General features: G+C 36.0%; 1 protein-coding gene and 2 long non-coding RNA genes across 3 annotated transcripts; all 3 read left to right on the forward strand.

The window, feature by feature from the left end:
- Nucleotides 1–406: 406 nt before the first annotated feature.
- Nucleotides 407–13159, forward strand: LOC108675089 (venom allergen 5.02-like; the record flags this gene model as incomplete). The annotated part of the gene is made up of 3 exons (XM_018163075.2): nucleotides 407–608; nucleotides 744–848; nucleotides 12909–13159. Coding segments are annotated over 3 exons (532 nt in total), but the record flags the coding sequence as incomplete, so codon positions are not given.
- Nucleotides 10932–11876, forward strand: LOC108675091. The gene is made up of 3 exons (XR_001931088.1): nucleotides 10932–10983; nucleotides 11473–11530; nucleotides 11819–11876. It is a non-coding gene; the product is annotated as an uncharacterized LOC108675091 (long non-coding RNA).
- A 7558-nt stretch (nucleotides 13160–20717) lies between the features above and the next one.
- On the forward strand, nucleotides 20718–21662 carry LOC108675090. Its single transcript, XR_001931087.2, has 3 exons — nucleotides 20718–20769; nucleotides 21259–21316; nucleotides 21605–21662. It is a non-coding gene; the product is annotated as an uncharacterized LOC108675090 (long non-coding RNA).

The raw sequence follows: 21662 nt of genomic DNA on the forward strand, positions 1-21662 counted from the left end.
CGGACTTTTTACATGGGTTGTTTTTCATGATCAAATTCTTGATCTTTTTGTTTCTGTAATAAATCAAAAGTTGTATTCGGTCAGTTGCTGTTGTGCAGCTGATGTTATTTTGCACAATTGAATTAAGGACTCGTTCGTCAGTCTTATGACCGCTGTTCATTATATATAGAATAGAATGAATTATAATTAATTCATTAGAATGAATGAATTAATTAATCTTCTATAGAAATGCATACCCATAGTTTTTTCCAAATATTCTACATATAAATTGTACGTTTTAAACAAGTTCCAAACAAAATCATTGGAGACCATTTGCGAACTGAATCAATCAGCTTCAAATACAATTTTTAGTAACTTGAATGAGGCATTTGAATTCAATTTTTCCGTTCAATTTTACTTGGTTTAGGGACCCAGCAAATTTCATCAGTCCAATATATTTCAATGGGGACACTTTTCCATTTCAGCGATGGGCCGAGCAACCTGTCGATGGCCATGACTGTAAGGCCGAACTCGTCGGCTTTTCGGCAGTGACTCACTGCAGTCGCGTCCCTGGCTACGACGCCGTCGGTCAGAACTATGCCCTCCTTGGAGACGGTGGACCGATCAGCGTAAGCAATGCTTAATATTTTTATGCATACCGAGCGGGAGACGCAATTCAATTCATTAAAAATTTTTATATATTATACATGCATGATGTATATAAATATAGTCTATCATTCTAACTTAATGGTGATTACTTGCAGTCAGCGAATTGGCAGAAAGCAATTGATGAATGGATCGGCGAAGTCAAGGACGTCGTCGCCCCCGCCATGACCAGCAACGGAGGAGTCATTGGTCACTACACTCAGGTGACGGCAACCTCGTGTGTTAACTTCTGCTTTAAAGCCTTAGAATGGCTGGAAACCTTCTTTGTCTGTAACTTAACACCTCTTTTTTTCGGAATTTAGAAGATGATTGTTTCAAGGAAAATAATTCTGAGAGTTAGTTTGCCCGCGGTCTTTGATAATAATTTACATTATTATTACAACAAACTTATTAAAGAAGCATTCGGTTGAAATAAATTCATAGCGAAAATGTCTTCCGATGTCCGTTTCTTACTCCTTTTGCGTCTTCACATTAAGGTTGTGTGGCATGAGACTCGAGAAGTTGGCTGCGGAGTCTTCACCAATAACCAAAAGTGTGCTTGGATGGCCGGATGGAATGATTTCTACTGCATCAAGTACATCTGTAACTACGGACCCGCTGGCAACATGGTAGGCATGGACGGAAAACCTCTGCCTCCCTACAGCACCACTGCAGCCTGCAAGAAACCGTCCACCAACTACCCTGGACTCTGCGCCGAGTGACAAAAATGATCCATGAGTTTCAGTCAATGTTCTCGGAGTGGAAGTATCAATCAGATTTGTTGGCTCTGAAACATTTTTTACTATTTTATTTTAGTAAACATTTATCATTTTTATGTTAAATTTTTTAGACGTTTGCAAAGTAATTATATAGATTAGAATTTCGACGATTGCACTCCATTTGAGCGAGTGTTCGATTAGAACACGTGAAAAATGTAATTATGTTGATGTTTTTATTCCTAATACAAATTTGAAATGTTCAAAACTTCCTTGAAGCAAATCGCTTGATACAAAAAAGTAAACGTCCTGATCCTGAAGCAAAACATACCTGCTTTAGTTTCGCTCCAATTTATTTTCAAGCTCAGTATGAAATTTATCAAAATATCTTGCATGGCGTGAGTTTTTCACTTTTCACATCACTGTAGATCGTAATAGAACATTATATTACTGTAGTAAATATTTTTAGAATTTTATCGTCAGCAAATCGAATAAAAAAATGTTAGATGAGCTTCATCACGAGGCTCCATTGAGCAAAAGCCATCACCAATCATTGTTTTTCAGTCTAAAGTGCTGTACAGAGAAGACGCCTCGAAAGCGTGAGCGTTTGAATTTTGCGAAAGGCGACTATGATAAACTCCGTGAGGCAGTGGATGCAGTGAATATGTCGAACAGTATTAAGGATATGAATGTGGCTGAGTCATGGTCATTTCTCAAGGACACGTTTATGTCTTCCGTTGATGCGTGCATACCTAAAATTAAGCTTGGTGGAGCCAAAAAGACTCAGTGGATGAACAGTACAGTTCTAGCTAAGCTGAAAACAAAGAAGGAAGCCTACCAGCGTTATTTACAGACTCGTAGCGATGCTGACTATAACCTATACGCATGAGCTCGAAATCAAGCTAAAGAAAGCTGTCGCACCGCAGTAAAAACCCTCGAAAAAGTATTGCTAAAAATGCAAAAAGAACCCGAAAGCCTTCTTTTTGTACGCTAGCTCGAAGTGCAAGATGAAGGACGGTATTTCTGATTTGAAAGTAGATCAGCGGAAGATATCCTCTGATGAGGGCAAGGCTAACGTTCTTAATCAGTTTTTCAGTAGCGTATTCACTGAAGAGGACTTAAACAGTATTCCAGCTATAGAGGAGCGCCCAGTCGGCACTAAATTAACAAGTTTTGAAATACAAGAAGAAGAGGTTCTCAAGCGCCTTATCGCTCTAAATCCAAACAAGTCATGTGGACCAGACGGCTTCCACCAATGGGTCCTTATCAGACTGGGCTCCAGTGCGCAGCGGCGTGCCACAAGGAAGCGTTCTCGGGCCTGTTTTATTCGTTGCGTTTATAAACGATCTGCCAGAAGCTGTGTCTAGCGTGTGCTCGATGTATGCTGACGACACAAAAAATTATAATACAGTGAAGAATACGTCGCAAAAAGTACAGTTACAAGGTGATCTTGACAGGCTGGTTGACTGGGCTGATAAGTGGCAGCTGCGTTTTAAAGCTGACAAATGTAAAGTAATTCACCTTGTCATGAATAATGAACAGCAAGATTACAGTATGAGAAGACACGCTTGCAACGACAGAGTGATGATGTCGAAGTCGACAATGGAAAAAGATTTAGGAGTTAATATCGACAATGAGTTGAAATTTTCTAAGCATATTGAAGGTCAAGTTAATAAAGCCAATAAACGACTTGGACTGATCAGACGCTCTTTCGAGTTCCTAGATGCAGAAGCGATGAAGCAGTTGTTTGTTGCTGTCGTGCGCCCGAACCTAGAGTTGGAAACGTCGTGTGGTCACCGAAACTTTAAAAGGACAGAATTTTAATAGAGAGTGTTCAAAGACGTGCAACAAGGATAATTCCGGGCTTGAAAAGCAAGTCCTATGAGGAAAGATTATGAAGCTTCCAAGCCTCAGTTATCGACATCTGCGTGGGGAACTCATTGAAGCGTACAAGTATACTCATGGCTTATACAAGGTTCCAGAAGGATTACTAGAATTTGAAACAAGAACAAACACCAGGGGCCACAGCTATAAACTAAAAAAAACTACGTTGTAACACATCCATGCGACAACATTTCTTGATTTTCTTCTCGCTTCGAGTCACCGACATGCGGAACAACCTCCCTGATAGTATCGTTGACGCTCCGAGTATGAACGCCTTCAAGAACAGACTAGACGAAGCTATGCAGGAGCATATGTTCAGTCTTAAAATGCCTAGCAAATTACGGACCAGGCAATAAGTCCTGCAGCTATCTCAATCAATCGTCAGTTATGGAAAGATCGAGTTCCAAAGGCCGGATCCCTTGTGAATCAAGTCACGAAAAATTCAAGAATCGGCAACAGGCCATGGGCATATTTCTTCAGTGCCGACATTTCTATTCTATTCTATTCTAAAATGAAATTTGACACTCCCCGGTCATCTGATAGATACCTCCAGAGAGAGATATCTGAAGAATAATCACGAATATAAATTGAAGATAATTAATCAGAAAACTTATGCGTTCTAATAATTTCAAGGACTGCTTATTGAGCATAATAATGAATATCAAAAGCAAATCTTCACCATGCATTGATGTTCTGTGCCAGTGAGACCAACACGTTCTAAATAAACTAGAAACTTTCTAAAACTAAGGATTAGGGGATGCTCGAAAAGACATTTAAGAGGTATGAAAAATCTACATTGAACTTAAACTTGAAAGTCTTTAGCAATTGTTCAATGAAGCATTAGAAACGAATGCCAGACAATTATTATGCACAGCACAAGTCATTGCAAAATTTACGATGACTTATACTGCCTAAAATACCTGGACAGGTAAATCAATATAACAGGGCGACAAAAAAATGTACGGATCATGAGGAACTTGCGTAACCGATAAAAGGAAGGAGAACCGTATGTTTATTCCTTATTCACGTTATGTATATTTTTTGCCTTATTGAGATTTTTACCTTGCCGTTTTGTTATCTGGAAAGCGACTTAAATTGGATTGTAGTGCATAAAATTTTGGTTTACATGCACCCTACTCAGAGACAGCGACTGAAAAAGAGTACAGTTATTTGCTCGTGGCTTTGATTTATGCAAACAAATCAACGCGCCATATCCCCACATTCTGCTTGAAAACAATTCATTAATTGTTACTGAAAAACAGGATCGGCACAAATAAATTATGATTGTAACTTCAGCGTCTATTGGGAAAAGTTTGGTAAAATTTTAGTGTTCGTTTCCAATGAAGCGCAAAAAATCAAATGTTTTGCAAAAATATTCCATATTCTGAACGTTTCTTTTGCTAGGCCTCTCATGATTCATGGGACAAACCACTTGAATAAACTGTGCAAGGTCCGACGTTGTCTCGTTCGCTTTGACAGCCCATGAACTTCAAACAATGTTCGTCGTCACAGGTGATACCAAGTAAATACTTGAGCAATTATTCTTCGTCAAAAAAGCCGGTAAAAAATTATTTCTTTGATACCTCGGTGCGGCATAGAGGCTTCTAGAAAAATTTATTCAATAAAATCGTCTTGACAATAAGAGATTTGTTTCATTACATCTCTATGGACTTATGAACAATATTTTCATATAAAAATCAGACTCCAAATTAAATATCGTTTTAAAAAGATTCAATATCATGGTTTTCTCTAATTGCTCTTGATTCGATTGTAGTCGTAACTTTTATTGTTATAGGGTAACATGGGGCGGCGAGCCCACTGCGGGTCATGGGCCCAGAGCGGGTTTCTCGCTAAGTATGGCAGATATTGGTCCGTGTTCTCTACCGCCGGTCGACAGTCTCACTGGGATGAAGTGTACGGATTTACGTTTTGCTAAGTGTTTGCGTTATTAAGTTATTTGTGAATAACTGTTTTAGCCCAGATAAAAATTTTTTGCTGCTAAATAAAACTGTTTTCGATTACTGTAGATGAAGCTTATGAAATTACTGTGAATTATATTTTGAAAGTAATATTTGTAGGGATAATTTGAGATCAAGTTTAGACTATTATAGCTTTTAAAATAAAATGTTGACACGATATAAATTGAACTGATACCTAGTGGGGCAACGGGCCCACGCGTGTCACGGGGCAAAGCGCCCATGGTGAAGTCTTGTGTTATACATCATTAGAGTTATCTCAATGACCTTTTCAAAACTATGTCTAGCTTTTGAATTACAAATTACACTTCATATTGCATGATTTCTTGATTTGCCGCCTCAAGGCAGCAGGTTTAGTTCCTAGTCATGCGTATTTATGACCCCTTATCGAGTTTTTGACTCTTGCCTTGCCAAAAGTTTATTTCAGTCAACACCAATGAGCCAAAAGTTGATGAGTTTTTATGATGTTGGCTGAAATCACGATTAGGTACGAATTCTCTGCACATAATATCTGGATTATTGACGAAACTGGAACGAAGTTTTTTTTCTGATCAACTAAATATAATTTTTCATGTCAAGGACGAATTTTTTACGCAAGGATATATTTTTCAAGTCAAGGATATATATTTTTATGTCAATGAAATATTTTCTTCACGTCAGTGATAGATATTTTAAGTCAAGAGTATATTTTTTCAATTTAAGATTTGGTTATAAATGAATGAATGTCATATTTTTTATTACATTTTTCTTATTTTTAACTGTAAAGTGTTGTTTTATCATTTTTAAACGAAAAATATGCAATTGTGGTAAAGGGACCAATGGTGGGCGCCTTGCCCCAATGCCATATGCCCATTGCCCCAGGGGTGGGGCAATGGGCCCATTTTGAAACTTTTTACATAATAGTGTTTCATTAAAAATTGAATAACTCAATAGGCGTCTAATTCACATCACACATTCCTCATTAGTTGTACTTTTAAACAAAACAAAGATTACCTCGTATCAATTAAAACTTCATCAAAATTTAGTTTAAAAAAAGGGGGGGCGCGCTGCCCCATGTTGCCCTATCGCATTCCTTCTTGGTCAGGGTGCTGAAACTGTTGAACTGTGCCTCACGCTTGTATTAACAACGAAGTTTCGTGAGCTGCGATGTTAGCAATTTCGAGGGATTTCATAGAAGTTAAAGAGAATTCAATCCTTATATGAAAATAATATTTATAAAAATGATTCGAGTTTTAAATTATAGTTGCATTTTAATAATAACAATGGTTATGATTTAACTGGTTTACGTGAAACGCGTAACAATTAGACTATAGAGCAAATAACTGTACCTCTATTTAAGCTGTCATGTCAAGTTAGTGTATCCAATAACAGTAATTATATTTATTCCGTCGCAGGCAAATTATTTTCAACTGTACGATCCAAGTATAAATGCTCGCCCAAAATTTCAGTGTATAAGCTAGGATATATTAAGTTCTCAGAGAATACTAAACTAATTTTCCTACCAAAAAAGGATTATTTTAGAAGTTGTACAATATGGAAAATAAGATAATAAATTTGTTAGAGGTCTACCCTACCTTAGATACAAAATATTACTATAACTATAACAGCGGAAATGTTGCTACTTTGAAAAAAACTGAACTCTACTTAAAAGGGAATTAGAGGATCTTTCAACTTTCACTGAAATTTAGCCAAAATAATTGTATTTTTTACCAACTTCTGAAGCCTCAGTCACTAAAAATAAACACTAACATTCTTGTTGCCATGAAGTCTGAATTAATCACACACATTTGACACGTGAAATCGTAGGAAGATGTTGAATAGAAAATTTGTTATTTTTAAATTAATCCATGTGTAAGCCAAGTATTCGCGGAAGGTGGTGGACTTTGTTTTTGCTTTGTCAAAAACAGAGAAGCAGGTTAGCGACTGCACTGAGTCTAAGAATTTAGATCTGTGACAAGTAAATCGAGAAGCGGTCAGCGTTGATGTGTGCTTTCATGGTTAAGCCTTTTACCGTGATATGTGCCGCTTTTAATCACCTTCAGTTAACAAATCTTCGAAATAAGACTGCAAAATTTGAATGAATATTCACAATTTATTGGCCTTATTTTAATTCATTGACAATTCAGCTTATTGCAGGATTGTTCTAACGAACGGGCCAGCAATAGAGGATAAAGTGAAACCCATACTGCCTTCATATGCAAAACGTCTATTCATGAAAGGGTATGACTGCATAAAAAATCTCATGTTCGTTTTTATTTTTACAGAATTAGCTTGATGTCCATAACTATGGGTTTTTGCTGACGGTATTCAACGGTATTCCTTCCCATTCATCATTAATTATTGTTTTAGGCTTTATGGTTACAATAGTCAGTGGTGCTACCTAACCAGTGATACATGAACTAACTGGGGCGGTAACTCATCACATGATCACACAACAGCATAGCAAAACTTTTCATACCTCTGAGTCAATATCACACTCAACCCATCATTTATTATTATTATTGTTTATTCGCCGTCCTTTTTTAGGCATTACGAATGTACTTTCAAAATTTCCTTCGTCTCCAGGTTAAACCGTTTGCCAAAACTTCTGTCGCGATCGCTGGGATATAACTTTTCAATCTCACTGAGTATAAACGTTTTTAACTCATAATCCATGCATTGATGTTTAGATGAAGTTTGATTTCTTTTTCTTAATTCTGATTGTCATTGACTTTCCAAGGAGACCTGACATTATTTTTCTATGATAGGAAACAACAGTAACAAGACTTGGAAAATAGTCTGACTGAAGCACTCCTTACATTGCGACTGTTCCCACAAAATAGTTTGCAATTTTATTTTACCTCCTTTACTCCAAAGTTTCTCCGCGCATTATTGTTGTTGCTCCTACCAAAAGATAATTATCCTGCATCTTCTTGCAAATGCATCGACGCTAAAACGGCCACAACTGAATTAAATAATAGGACAACAAACGTTTTTCATGTTTTTCCACTAGTATAATTTTTTCTACACTGTTAGAAAAAACGGTGAAAAAACGGTCCCACTGGCGTTCTCGTGGCCGGTCGCCCCGTGAAAATAAACTGTTTCACCGTTTTTATCAGATGTTTTACGGATTTCTAGTATAAAATTAGAATAATAATGGTGACACGGTGTTTCTTTTCACGTGCCGACCGGCCACTGAAACGCCGGTAATACCGTTAACGGGAATTTTTCTAACAGTGTAGGAAGTTGATGCTGATATCGCTAGTACCTCGCTAAATCAACAGAGATAACGTTTATCTTGTATAAAAAAAAAGTATCTTAAAAATTGTTGTCGTGAATCTCGAATAAATCTTATTCTAATTTCCAAGTTAATATTATTGCATTAGTGAATTCTTGATATTTTTATTAGCACGGAAACAAAGTGACTACACACTAATTATTTTAGTTCTATTTGCAGCAAGCGAAGCAACCGTCGATCCGCTGTGTGCCAAGTAAGGCAGCAAGCACACGACTTGCATCCCAGCCAAGAACTGCCCCGCTGATGCCAACGGAGGTCCATGCGGAGTTACGGAGGCTGACAAGGCTTTAATCATTAAATATCCTAACGAATACCGACATAAGGTGGAGAATAAATTTGCCTGACCTTTCCACCAACTAACCAGATTTGTATTAACTGTGTGTTGAAATAAAAACTCTATGTTAATGAAAAATTCACCGAATTCAGTCCCGCCAGCGAAGTAAGGTATAACTTTGGCCCAAAGTTAGTTAGGTTTTGATGTGTTGTTGTGTGATCTTTTGAATTTCATCCAGAGGTGCTACCTCCCGTCGTGCAGCTGTTCTAAGTGAATCATGCGTACGAACATGATTCATAGTATTTGTTTTCAGCAAACTTACAAGTGTACAAGTCGCACAAAGAAAAAGGGAGAATTTCAACAGTGTTGCGTTTCTAGGCCTTCTAAGTTCAGTGCCTAGTTTTCTTGCCTCGTTCAGTTGACAAGAAAACTTAGACTTAGAAGAAAAGTTTTCTTAGAAGAAAAAAACTTAACAGTGCCAAGTTTTCTTTGTGTCGTTCAGAGTTTTACAACGCATTCCCTACACACGATCATTGTTGTTGCAGGTGATGCTGAACAACTATTTGAGCCATTATTCTTCGTCAAAATCTTCAGTTGAAAATCGTGTTGTTGGCACTTCAATTTAAAACAAAAGCTTCTAGAATCGAATTATATTCATGAAGAAATCTTGCTCTTCCTTAACCAACCCGATTCTCGCATATATTTTTTTAATGCTGCGTAGAGAAGTCTACATTGACGTATTTTTTACTGACGCTGAGTCTTTTTTACACTTAAATTATATTGAATTCCACCTCTTCAACAGGATGCTGAAGCTGTAGAACTAGCTACTGTGCCAGCCTTTTTTAGATAACTCCGGAATTTTATAAAACTTTTTCAAAACGCAACCGATGATATGCAAAAGGTGTGAAAGTATTGTATTCCCTTGCAATTCTTCCCCTACCTGATAATCAGTTTGGTCTTTCGCTTCAGCTGCTCCGATTTAGTGCTGTAATACACATTAAAACATTTATTGGTGCATTTAATTAGTACTGAGAAATCATACATACATGAAATAAATAAGTTAAACATAATGGTGTCCAGCTGGGAGGTCCATAAGGCGTAGGTGGCGCTAGAGAAATGCATGGTAGGGTGATCTATGGAAGTAAATGTAATTCCCTATCGAATTTTTAGATTTTGGAGCTAACTGTGTTCAATTTGGTTGCATAGAGAGCGCTGTTTAAAGGTTATAATCCGCGAATGACAAGGCATGCGGATAGCAGTCAGGCTCCCTCAAACACAATCAAGTTTTAGATGGACTAGAAGACCAATTCTGAGTCATGCAAGAAAAACCAGTTCAATGCTTCAAGGAATATTTTACTGATAAATAATAGCGCTGGCGCGTAAAACCGTCGACATTGTCCGTCTTGAGTTTAGGGCAGGATTACTCGAATAAAAGTGCTCATCTCAATCTCAATGTTGAAATATATATATCACTAATATGTTAAACTTCCTGGCAAAATCAGGCTGTGGTCACGAGTGACTATTCTCTAACATCTTACGGTGTTTTGTAGTACACAGGACTCGTATATTCCTGTTAGGGTGAATTTAGTCAACAGGATTGAAATACAGATCAAGAGCTTAATTTTCTCTTAATGTCATTATGTGTTAGCTGTATATAAAAATTACCCATGTAATTATATCCAACTTTTTTCAAATAACGCGATTTCAGCATGCATGCAGATTTTTCGTCTTGATGGCAAACATTCACCGCTGAAGTATTTTTCAAAAGATCCAATGCCATATGAGTAATTGTCTAGCTTCGCCCACTTGTCTACTTTAGCCATTTTATTCGTAAATCACATACACCTGAGAACGAGAATATTCTTTAAAATAAAAATTGATCACCTTGTGCGACTTTTAACGGGTTTTGAAGGATTGTCGCACTTGATGAAACGCAACATAAAGGTGGATCGAGGAAATTACTGAAGCTGTACTTTTCCATTCCACTCCATGCTACATATCACACGTGCAATTCCATGAGACGAAGTTCCCTTGGTCGATGTTTGTCGTTTACTCACTTGGGCATACTTCGAGATGTCATTTTGTTTGGTTTTCATTAAAGGGTGACAGTTGTCAAAATCTTAATCTGATAAAGGGAAAAGTATAAAAACTTCCACGCTAATGGGAAAAAAGCATTGTAACTAACGGCTTCACTAAGCTCGTTTGTACCGGTGCAACATTCGTCTCTTCTCAGTAAGTTCCTGAGTTCCGTGCTTACCATATATCACACAATAACCTGACTACACTTCTTCAACCTCTATAGGTCGTGACTTTTAATTTTATTATAACAAATCACGATTACGTTTCTTCTTATTATTATTATTATTATTATTATTGATATTCTACGTTATTTTTATTATTATTACGTTTCTTTTGGAAGGTTCCAATTTTAGCCTAAATATTCTTCACCTTTCATAACTACCAAGGATCTCCTTTTATTTGTATCTGTAGATATGTTCCTTGTAATTAATCCTCGAAATTTACTGATTAATATTTTGTAACTCGTTTCTATGCTTTCAGCTTTTTGCTATTGTACATGCAATTCCTTCATTTAATTATCTGCAGGTAACTACAAGAAATTGTTTTGAAAATCTTAAAAAGTCGAGTTTGTGTTTCAATATATATTTAAGTTACAAATTTTGTTCGGCAGTGTGTAATATAATTAAATTTTTACATTTTCAGTTTAAAATGCTTGCCAAAGCTGTAATCGCGTTCCTCGGAATATCTTGCTTCGTTCTAAGTGAGTATGAAATATTCGTCTGGAATTAAATCGATGATTTTATTCTAACATTATTGGGTGCATTTGAAAATATCATCCAAATAATTTTTCCTGGTATACTCCTCCTGTAATGCTTATACTAGTAATTTTTTTAATTCTAAAAGTTTAATTTGAAAAGTCTAAGAATATTCGAACTGTTTTTAAACTTTTATTTTTATCAGTAATATATGTAATATGTAATAATGTGTAATATGTTTATTAGCACGAAAAAGAAGTTACAATAAACGTATTATTTTGTTTGATTTGCAGCAAGCGAAGCAGCCGTCGATCCGCTGTGTGCCAAGTACGGCAGCAACCACACGACTTGACATATTGCGCATGGCGCCACCTTCCTAGGACTAATGGCCGCCACGTGGCGCGCAATTCAAATAAGTAAGTTCCCGCGCCGCACCCTGTATAAAAACTTCCACGCTAATGGGAACAAAGACATTATAACTTACGGCCTGACTAAGTTCGTTCTTACTGTGCAACATACATCTCTTCTCAGTAAGTTCTTGACCTCTGAGGATACCAGTCCTTCCTGTCCAGGATACCAGTCCTTCAGTCCTTCCTGGATACACAATAGCCTGACTGCACTTCATCAACCTCTATAGGTCGTGACTTGTAATTTGATTGTTACGATTACGTTTCGTATTATTATTATTTTCTATGTTATTCTTATTGTTATTATTACGTTCCATTCGGAATATTAAAATTTTAGCCTGAATATTCTTCACCTTTCGTAACTACCGAGGATCTCTTTACATTTTATCTGTCGAAATGTTCCTCTTTAATTAATCCATGAAATTCACGCATTAATATTTTCTAACTCGTTTGTACGTTTTTTGCTATTGTACAGGTAATTCCTTCATTTAATTACATACGGTTAACTACGTGCAATTGTGTTGAAAATAGTAAAAGGTCGGGTTTTTGTTTCAATATATATATATATATATATATATATGTTTCAAATTTTTTCCGGTAGTGTGTAATATATTTAAATTTTTACATTTTCAGGTTGAAATGCTTGCCAAAACAGTAATCGCGTTCTTCGGAATATCTTGCTTCGTTCTAAGTGAGTATGAAATATTCGTCTGGGTCTAAATCGATAATGATTTCATTCTAACATTATTAGGCGCAGTTAAAGAAGAATAATCCAAATAACTTCTCCCGATATGCTCGTGTAATACCTGTCTCTTATACACATCTAGATGTGTATAAGAGACAGTNCGCGATCTTTGATAACAATTTACATTGTGGTGATATCAAAATTATTAAAGAAACATTCAGTTGTAATGAATTCATAGCAAAAATGTCTTCGGATTTCCGTTTCTTACTCCATTTGCGTCTTTATACGAAGGTTGTGTGGTATGAGACTCGAGAAGTTGGCTGCGGAGTCTTCACCAATAACCAAAAGTGTGCTTGGGTGGACGGATGGAATAATTTCTACTGCGCCAAGTACATCTGCAACTACGGACCCGCAGGCAACATGGTAGACAAGAACAGAAACCCTCTGCCTCCCTACAGCACCACTGTAGCCTGCAAGAAACCGTCCACCAACTACCCTGGACTCTGCGCCGAGTGATGAAAATAATCCATGAGTTTCAGTCATTGTTCTTGGAGTGGAAGTATCAATCAGATTTGTTGGCTCTGAAACATTTTTTATTATTTTAATTTTAGTATACATTCATTATTTTTATGCCAAATTTTTGAGACGTTTGCAAAGTAATGGCAGAGATTAGAATTTCGACAATTCACTCCATTTGAGCGAATGTTCGATTCGAACACGTGCAAAATGTGGTGATGTGGAGGATTTTCGGTCCTCGTCCAAGTTGAATTGTTCAATACTTACCTGAAACAAAACGCTTTACACAAAAACTGTAAACATCCTGATCCTGAAGTAAAACGCCCATGCTGTAGATTCGCTTCAATTTATTTTCAAGCTTAGCATATAGTTTATTAATATATCTTGCATGGAGTGAGTTTTTCATTTTTCACATCACTATAAATCGTAACAAAATATGGGATCACTAAAGTAAGCATTTCTAAAATTTTAGTCTCAGCAAATTGAATACAATGGAATTCGCAACTCCACAGTCATCTGATGAACGCTTTCAGAAAGAGATGTCGGAAGAGTATTCAATAGAAATTAAAGATTTATAGAATTTTTACAGAAAACTTATGCGTTCTAATAATTTCATGGACTGCCTACTGAACATAATAATAAATATGAAAAGCAAAACTTCACCTTGCATTGATGTTCCGTGACAGAGAAGCCAACACGATCTAATTGACCTAAGAAACATTTTAAAACTATTGGGATTGGGGGATGCTCGAAACGATATTAAGAAGGTATAAAAGTCCATATTGAATTTAAACTTGAAAGACTTCAGCAATTGTTCAAGAAAGCGTTAGAAACGAATGCCAGATATTTATTATGTACAGCATAAGTCATTCCAAAATTTACGATTACTTGACTGCCTAAAATACCTGGGCCTATACTTTCAAATTTCGCTAAGTGAACGTAAGTATTTACGCTCTATTTTCTTGTCTATGATTGCTGGATTTTGCTTGAAAGGCCGTCAATGATTGGCTGATGAACGTACGATCTCTTAACTTTTTTTGAAAGTATAGGCCCTGGACAGGTAAAGCAATATAATAGGGTGACAAAAAAATGTACGGACCATGACGAGCTTCGTAACCGATAAAGGAAGAAGAACCGTATGTTTATTCCGTATTCACGTTATGCATTCATATTTATTTCTTGTTGAGTTTTTTATCTTGCCTTTTTGTTATTTGGAAACCGAATTCCTTTTGATTGAAGCGCCTAAAATTATGGCTTACGTGTACCCTACTCAGAGACAACGACTGAAAAAGTGTACAGTTACTTGCTCGTGGCGTTGATGTATGCGAAAATATCAACGCGACAGGTTGCAACATTCTACTAAAAAATAATTCATGAGTTGCAATTGAAACACAGGATCGGAACAAATTACGATAAACTTCCGCCTCCATTGAGGAGAGTTTTTCAATATTTTATTGTTCGTTTCCAATAGAGCGAAAAAAATTAAATGTCCTGCAAAAAAATATGTATCGTATTCAGCACATTTCTCTTGCTAGGCTTCTCATGATTGATGAAACAAATAAATTGAATAAACTGTGCAAGATGCGACGTTGTTTCGTCCGCTTTGACAGCTCATGAACTTCAAACAATCTTCGTCGTCACAGGCGATACCAAGTAAATACTTGAGCAAAAATTCTTCGTAAAAAAACGGTAAAAAATTATTCCTTTGATAGCTCGGTGCGGCATTGAGGCTTCTAGAAAAATTTGCTCAATAAAATCGTCTTGACAATAAGAGATTTGTTTCATTACATTTCTATGGATTTATGAACAAGATTTTCATATAAAAATCTGACTCCAAATTAAATACGTTTTAAAAAGTTTCAATATCATTGTTTTCTCTAATTCCTGTTGATTCTATTGTAGTCGTGACTTTTATTGTTATATCGCATTCGTTATTGGTCGGAGGCTGAAACTGTTTAACTGTGCCTCACGCTTGTATTAACAACGAAATTTCGTGATCTGCGATGTTAGCAATTTCTAGGACGTTCATAGAATTTAAAGAGAATTCAATCCTTATATGCAAATAATATTGTATTTTATTTTAGGCCCTTCGAATTTGCTTTCAAAATTTTCTTCGTCTCCAGTTTAAAACGCTTGCCAAAACTTCTATCGTGATCGCTGGGATATGTCTCTTCATTCTCAGTACGTAGAAACGTTTTTAACCCCTAATCTGTGCATTGATATTGAGATGAAGTTTGATTTCTTGTTCTTAATTTTGATAGTCATAGACTTTCCAAGTAGACCTGACATTGTTTTTCTATGATAGGAAACAACAGTAAAAAGTCTTGGAGAATAGTCTGACTGAAGCATTCCTTACGTTGCAATTATTCCAACAAATTACTTTGTAAATTTTTTTTGCCTCCTTCATTCCAAAGTTTATCCGCATATTATTGCTGTTGCTCCCTACCAAAAGATAATTATCCTGCATTTTCTTGCTAATGCATCGACGATAAAACAGCCGCAACTGAATTAAATAATAAGACAACAAACGTTTTTAATGTTTTTCTAGTAGTATAATTTTGTCTAGGAGGTTAATGCTGATATCGCTAGTACCTCGTCAAATCAACAAAGATAACGTTTATCTTGTATAAAAAAATTATCTTAAAAATTGTCGTGAATCTTGAATACATCTTATTCTAATTTCATAGTTAATATTATTGCATTAGTGAATTCTTGATATTTTTATTAGCACGGAACCAAAGTGACTACCCACTAATTATTTTTGTTTGATTTGCAGCAAGCGAAGCAGCCGTCGATCCGCTGTGTGCCAAGTACGGCAGCAACCACACGACTTGCATCCCGGCCAAGAACTGCCCCGCTGATGAGACGTTGTCTCGTTCGCTTTGACAGCCCATGAACTTCAAACAATGTTCGTCGTCACAGGTGATACCAAGTAAATACTTGAGCAATTATTCTTCGTAAAAAAACAGTAAAAAATTATCTCGTTGACAGCTCTGTGCGGGATAGAGGCTTCTAGAAAAATGTAAAAAAAAAATCGTCTTGATAATATGAGATTTGTTTCATCAAATTTCTATAGCTTCTATGAACAAGATTTTTCAATAAAAAATCTGACTTCATATTAGAATATCGATTTTAAAACTTTTAATATCATCGTTTTCTCTAATTGCGTTATATTCTATTGTACTCGTAACTTTTGTCGTGGAATCGCATTCGTTATTGGTCAGGGGCTGGAACTGCATGTTGACATGTGCCTTACACTTGAATCAACAACAAAATTTTGTGAGCTGAGTTGTAAGCAATTCTTAGGGAGTTCGTAGAAATTAAAGAGAATTCATTTCTTATATGTTAATAATATTCTATGAAAATGCGTGGAGTCTTAAATTATAGTTTAAAATTAATTATTTCAAAGGTTTTGATTTAGCTGGTTCACGTGAAACGCGTAACACGGAGACGATAGAACAAATAACTGTACCTCTACTTAAGCTGTCATGTCTAGTTAGTGTATTCAATGGCAGTAATTGCATATATTCCGTCGTGGGCAATTTCTTGCAAACTGTACACATACAGGTTGAAATGCTCGCACAAGATTTCTACGTTATAGCTGTGATATCTTTAGTTCTCTCATAACTAATTTTCCTACGAATAGATATTATTTGGAGGGGGCAAAATATGGAAATTAAGATAATAAATAAGCTAAATGTCTATCCTATTTTAGATCTAAAACATTACTATATACTATAGCAGCAAAATTGTTGCTGATTTGGAAATGACTAAACTTAAGAGGAGATTAGAGGAGTTTCCAACTTTTACTGAAATTTATCTGAAAAATTGTAATTTTTATTAACGTTTTGAGGCCTCAGTCACTTAAAAAAACAATTCCAGTGTTCTTATTGCCATGAAATCAAAATCTTTCGCACACATATGACACCTGAAATCGGAGGAAGATGTTGATTAGAAAATTTTTTATTTGTAAATTCATCCATACTGTACGCCAAGTATTCGTGGAAGGTGGCCAAGTATTCGCGGTCTTTGTTTTTGTTGTCAAAAACAAAGAAGCAGGGAGGCGACTGCACTGAGTCTAAGAATTTAGATGTGGGACGAGAAGATCGAGACACGGTCAGCGTGGATGTGTGCCTCCATGGTTAAACCTCTTACCTTGATATGTGCCACTTTTAATCCTCTTCGGTTAACATATCTTCGAAAGAAGACTGCAATCTTGATGAATCTTCATCATTTCTTCGCCTTATCTTATTTCTTCGACAATTCAGCTTATAGCAGCAGTAGAAGATAAAGTTAAACTTATACTTCCTTCATATGTAGAGCATCGATCGATTCATAAAAGGGCATGGACTGCATAAAAAGTCTCGCGTTCGTTTTTATTTCAACTGAATTAGCTTGATGTCCATCACTATTGATTTTTTGTCAGTATTCAACGGTATTCCTTCCTCTCATCATTAATTATTGTTTTAGACTTTATAGCTACAACAAGCCAGTGGTGCCACCTAACCATAAAACGTGAATTAACTAGGTCGGTAACTCATCACGTGATCACACAACAGCATAGCAAAACTTTTTATACCTCTGGCTCAATATTATATTTAACATATCGTTTATTATTATTTATTTATCACCCTATTTTAGGCCCTGCGAATATTCTTTCAAAATTTCCTTCGTCTCCAGGATAAAGTGCTTGCCAAAGCTCCTATCGTGATCGCTGGGACATATCTTTTTATTCTCAGGTAGTAGAAACGATTTTGACCTCTAATCTATGCATTGAAGTTTAGATGAAGTTTGATTTCTTTTTATTGATTTTGATTGTCAAATACTGTCCACGGAGACCTGACATTGTTTTTTATGATAGAAAACACCAGTAAAAAGACTTAGAGAATAATTGGAATGAAGTATTCCTTACATTGCGATTGTTCTAACAAATTACTTTGTAAATTTATTTTGCCTCTTTCACTCCAAAGTTTCTCTGCAGATCACTGTTGTTGTTTCCTTCCAAAAGATAATCCTGCATCTTTTTGCAAATGCATCGACGTTAAAACGGCCAAAAGTGAATGAAATAATAGGACAACAAAAGTTATTCATGTTTTTCTAGTAAGTATAATTTTATCCAAGAGATTAATGATAAAATTGCTAGTACCCCGTTAAATCAACATAGAAAACGTTTAGCTTACATCAATAAATGTTATCTTGAGAATTGTTGTCGTGAATCTTGAATAAATCGTATTCTAATTTCATAGTTAAAATCAATGCATTAGAGAATTGTTGATATTTTTATTAGCACGAAAAAGAAGTGACCTCACACGTATTATTTTTGTTCGATTTGCAGCAATTAAGCGAAGCAGCCGTCGATCCGCTGTGTGCCAATTAAGTACGGCAGCAAGCACACGACTTGCATCCCGGCCAAGAACTGCCCCGCTGATGCCAACGGAGGACCATGCGCATGCGGAGTTACGGAGGCTGAAAAGGCTTTAATCCTTAAATATCATAACGAATATCGACATAAGGTGGAGAATAAATTTTCCTGACCTTTCCACTAAGTAACCAGATTTGTATTAACTGTGTGTTGAAATGAAAACTCGATGTTAATGAGAAATGCACCTAATTCAGTCCCGCCAGCGGAGTAAGGTATAACATTGGCCCAAAGTTAGTTAGGTTTTGATGTGTTGTTGTGCGATCTTTTGTTTTTCATCCAGAGGTGCTACCTCCCGTCGTGCTGCTGTTCTCAGTGAATCATGCGGACGAACATGATTCATAGTATTTGTTTTCAGCAAACTTACAAGTGTACAGGTCGCACAAAGAAAAAATGAGAATTTCAACAGTGTTTCGTTTCTAGGCTCTCTAAGTTCTTGGAAAAATAAAATTGAGTAAACAGTGCCAAGTTTTCTTTGTCTCGTTCAGTTTGACATCACATTTCCTGTACACAATCATTGTAGTTGCAGGTGATGCTGAACAACTATTTGAGCCATTATTCTTCGTCAAAATCTTCAGTTGAAAATCGTGTTGTTGGCACTTCAATTTAAAACAAAAGCTTCTAGAATCGAATTATATTCATGAAGAAATCTTGCTCTTCCTTAACCAACCCGATTCTCGCATATATTTTTTTAATGCTGCGTAGAGAAGTCTACATTGACGTATTTTTTACTGACGCTGAGTCTTTTTTACACTTAAATTATATTGAATTCCACCTCTTCAACAGGATGCTGAAGCTGTAGAACTAGCTACTGTGCCAGCCTTTTTTAGATAACTCCGGAATTTTATAAAACTTTTTCAAAACGCAACCGATGATATGCAAAAGGTGTGAAAGTATTGTATTCCCTTGCAATTCTTCCCCTACCTGATAATCAGTTTGGTCTTTCGCTTCAGCTGCTCCGATTTAGTGCTGTAATACACATTAAAACATTTATTGGTGCATTTAATTAGTACTGAGAAATCATACATACATGAAATAAATAAGTTAAACATAATGGTGTCCAGCTGGGAGGTCCATAAGGCGTAGGTGGCGCTAGAGAAATGCATGGTAGGGTGATCTATGGAAGTAAATGTAATTCCCTATCGAATTTTTAGATTTTGGAGCTAACTGTGTTCAATTTGGTTGCATAGAGAGCGCTGTTTAAAGGTTATAATCCGCGAATGACAAGGCATGCGGATAGCAGTCAGGCTCCCTCAAACACAATCAAGTTTTAGATGGACTAGAAGACCAATTCTGAGTCATGCAAGAAAAACCAGTTCAATGCTTCAAGGAATATTTTACTGATAAATAATAGCGCTGGCGCGTAAAACCGTCGACATTGTCCGTCTTGAGTTTAGGGCAGGATTACTCGAATAAAAGTGCTCATCTCAATCTCAATGTTGAAATATATATATCACTAATATGTTAAACTTCCTGGCAAAATCAGGCTGTGGTCACGAGTGACTATTCTCTAACATCTTACGGTGTTTTGTAGTACACAGGACTCGTATATTCCTGTTAGGGTGAATTTAGTCAACAGGATTGAAATACAGATCAAGAGCTTAATTTTCTCTTAATGTCATTATGTGTTAGCTGTATATAAAAATTACCCATGTAATTATATCCAACTTTTTTCAAATAACGCGATTTCAGCATGCATGCAGATTTTTCGTCTTGATGGCAAACATTCACCGCTGAAGTATTTTTCAAAAGATCCAATGCCATATGAGTAATTGTCTAGCTTCGCCCACTTGTCTACTTTAGCCATTTTATTCGTAAATCACATACACCTGAGAACGAGAATATTCTTTAAAATAAAAATTGATCACCTTGTGCGACTTTTAACGGGTTTTGAAGGATTGTCGCACTTGATGAAACGCAACATAAAGGTGGATCGAGGAAATTACTGAAGCTGTACTTTTCCATTCCACTCCATGCTACATATCACACGTGCAATTCCATGAGACGAAGTTCCCTTGGTCGATGTTTGTCGTTTACTCACTTGGGCATACTTCGAGATGTCATTTTGTTTGGTTTTCATTAAAGGGTGACAGTTGTCAAAATCTTAATCTGATAAAGGGAAAAGTATAAAAACTTCCACGCTAATGGGAAAAAAAGCATTGTAACTAACGGCTTCACTAAGCTCGTTTGTACCGGTGCAACATTCGTCTCTTCTCAGTAAGTTCCTGAGTTCCGTGCTTACCATATATCACACAATAACCTGACTACACTTCTTCAACCTCTATAGGTCGTGACTTTTAATTTTATTATAACAAATCACGATTACGTTTCTTCTTATTATTATTATTATTATTATTATTGATATTCTACGTTATTTTTATTATTATTACGTTTCTTTTGGAAGGTTCCAATTTTAGCCTAAATATTCTTCACCTTTCATAACTACCAAGGATCTCCTTTTATTTGTATCTGTAGATATGTTCCTTGTAATTAATCCTCGAAATTTACTGATTAATATTTTGTAACTCGTTTCTATGCTTTCAGCTTTTTGCTATTGTACATGCAATTCCTTCATTTAATTATCTGCAGGTAACTACAAGAAATTGTTTTGAAAATCTTAAAAAGTCGAGTTTGTGTTTCAATATATATTTAAGTTACAAATTTTGTTCGGCAGTGTGTAATATAATTAAATTTTTACATTTTCAGTTTAAAATGCTTGCCAAAGCTGTAATCGCGTTCCTCGGAATATCTTGCTTCGTTCTAAGTGAGTATGAAATATTCGTCTGGAATTAAATCGATGATTTTATTCTAACATTATTGGGTGCATTTGAAAATATCATCCAAATAATTTTTCCTGGTATACTCCTCCTGTAATGCTTATACTAGTAATTTTTTTAATTCTAAAAGTTTAATTTGAAAAGTCTAAGAATATTCGAACTGTTTTTAAACTTTTATTTTTATCAGTAATATATGTAATATGTAATAATGTGTAATATGTTTATTAGCACGAAAAAGAAGTTACAATAAACGTATTATTTTGTTTGATTTGCAGCAAGCGAAGCAGCCGTCGATCCGCTGTGTGCCAAGTACGGCAGCAACCACACGACTTG

The sequence above is a fragment of the Hyalella azteca genome, unplaced genomic scaffold (genome assembly GCF_000764305.2).
Source record: "Hyalella azteca isolate HAZT.00-mixed unplaced genomic scaffold, Hazt_2.0.2 contig9804, whole genome shotgun sequence".
Classification (NCBI taxonomy): domain Eukaryota; kingdom Metazoa; phylum Arthropoda; class Malacostraca; order Amphipoda; family Hyalellidae; genus Hyalella; species Hyalella azteca.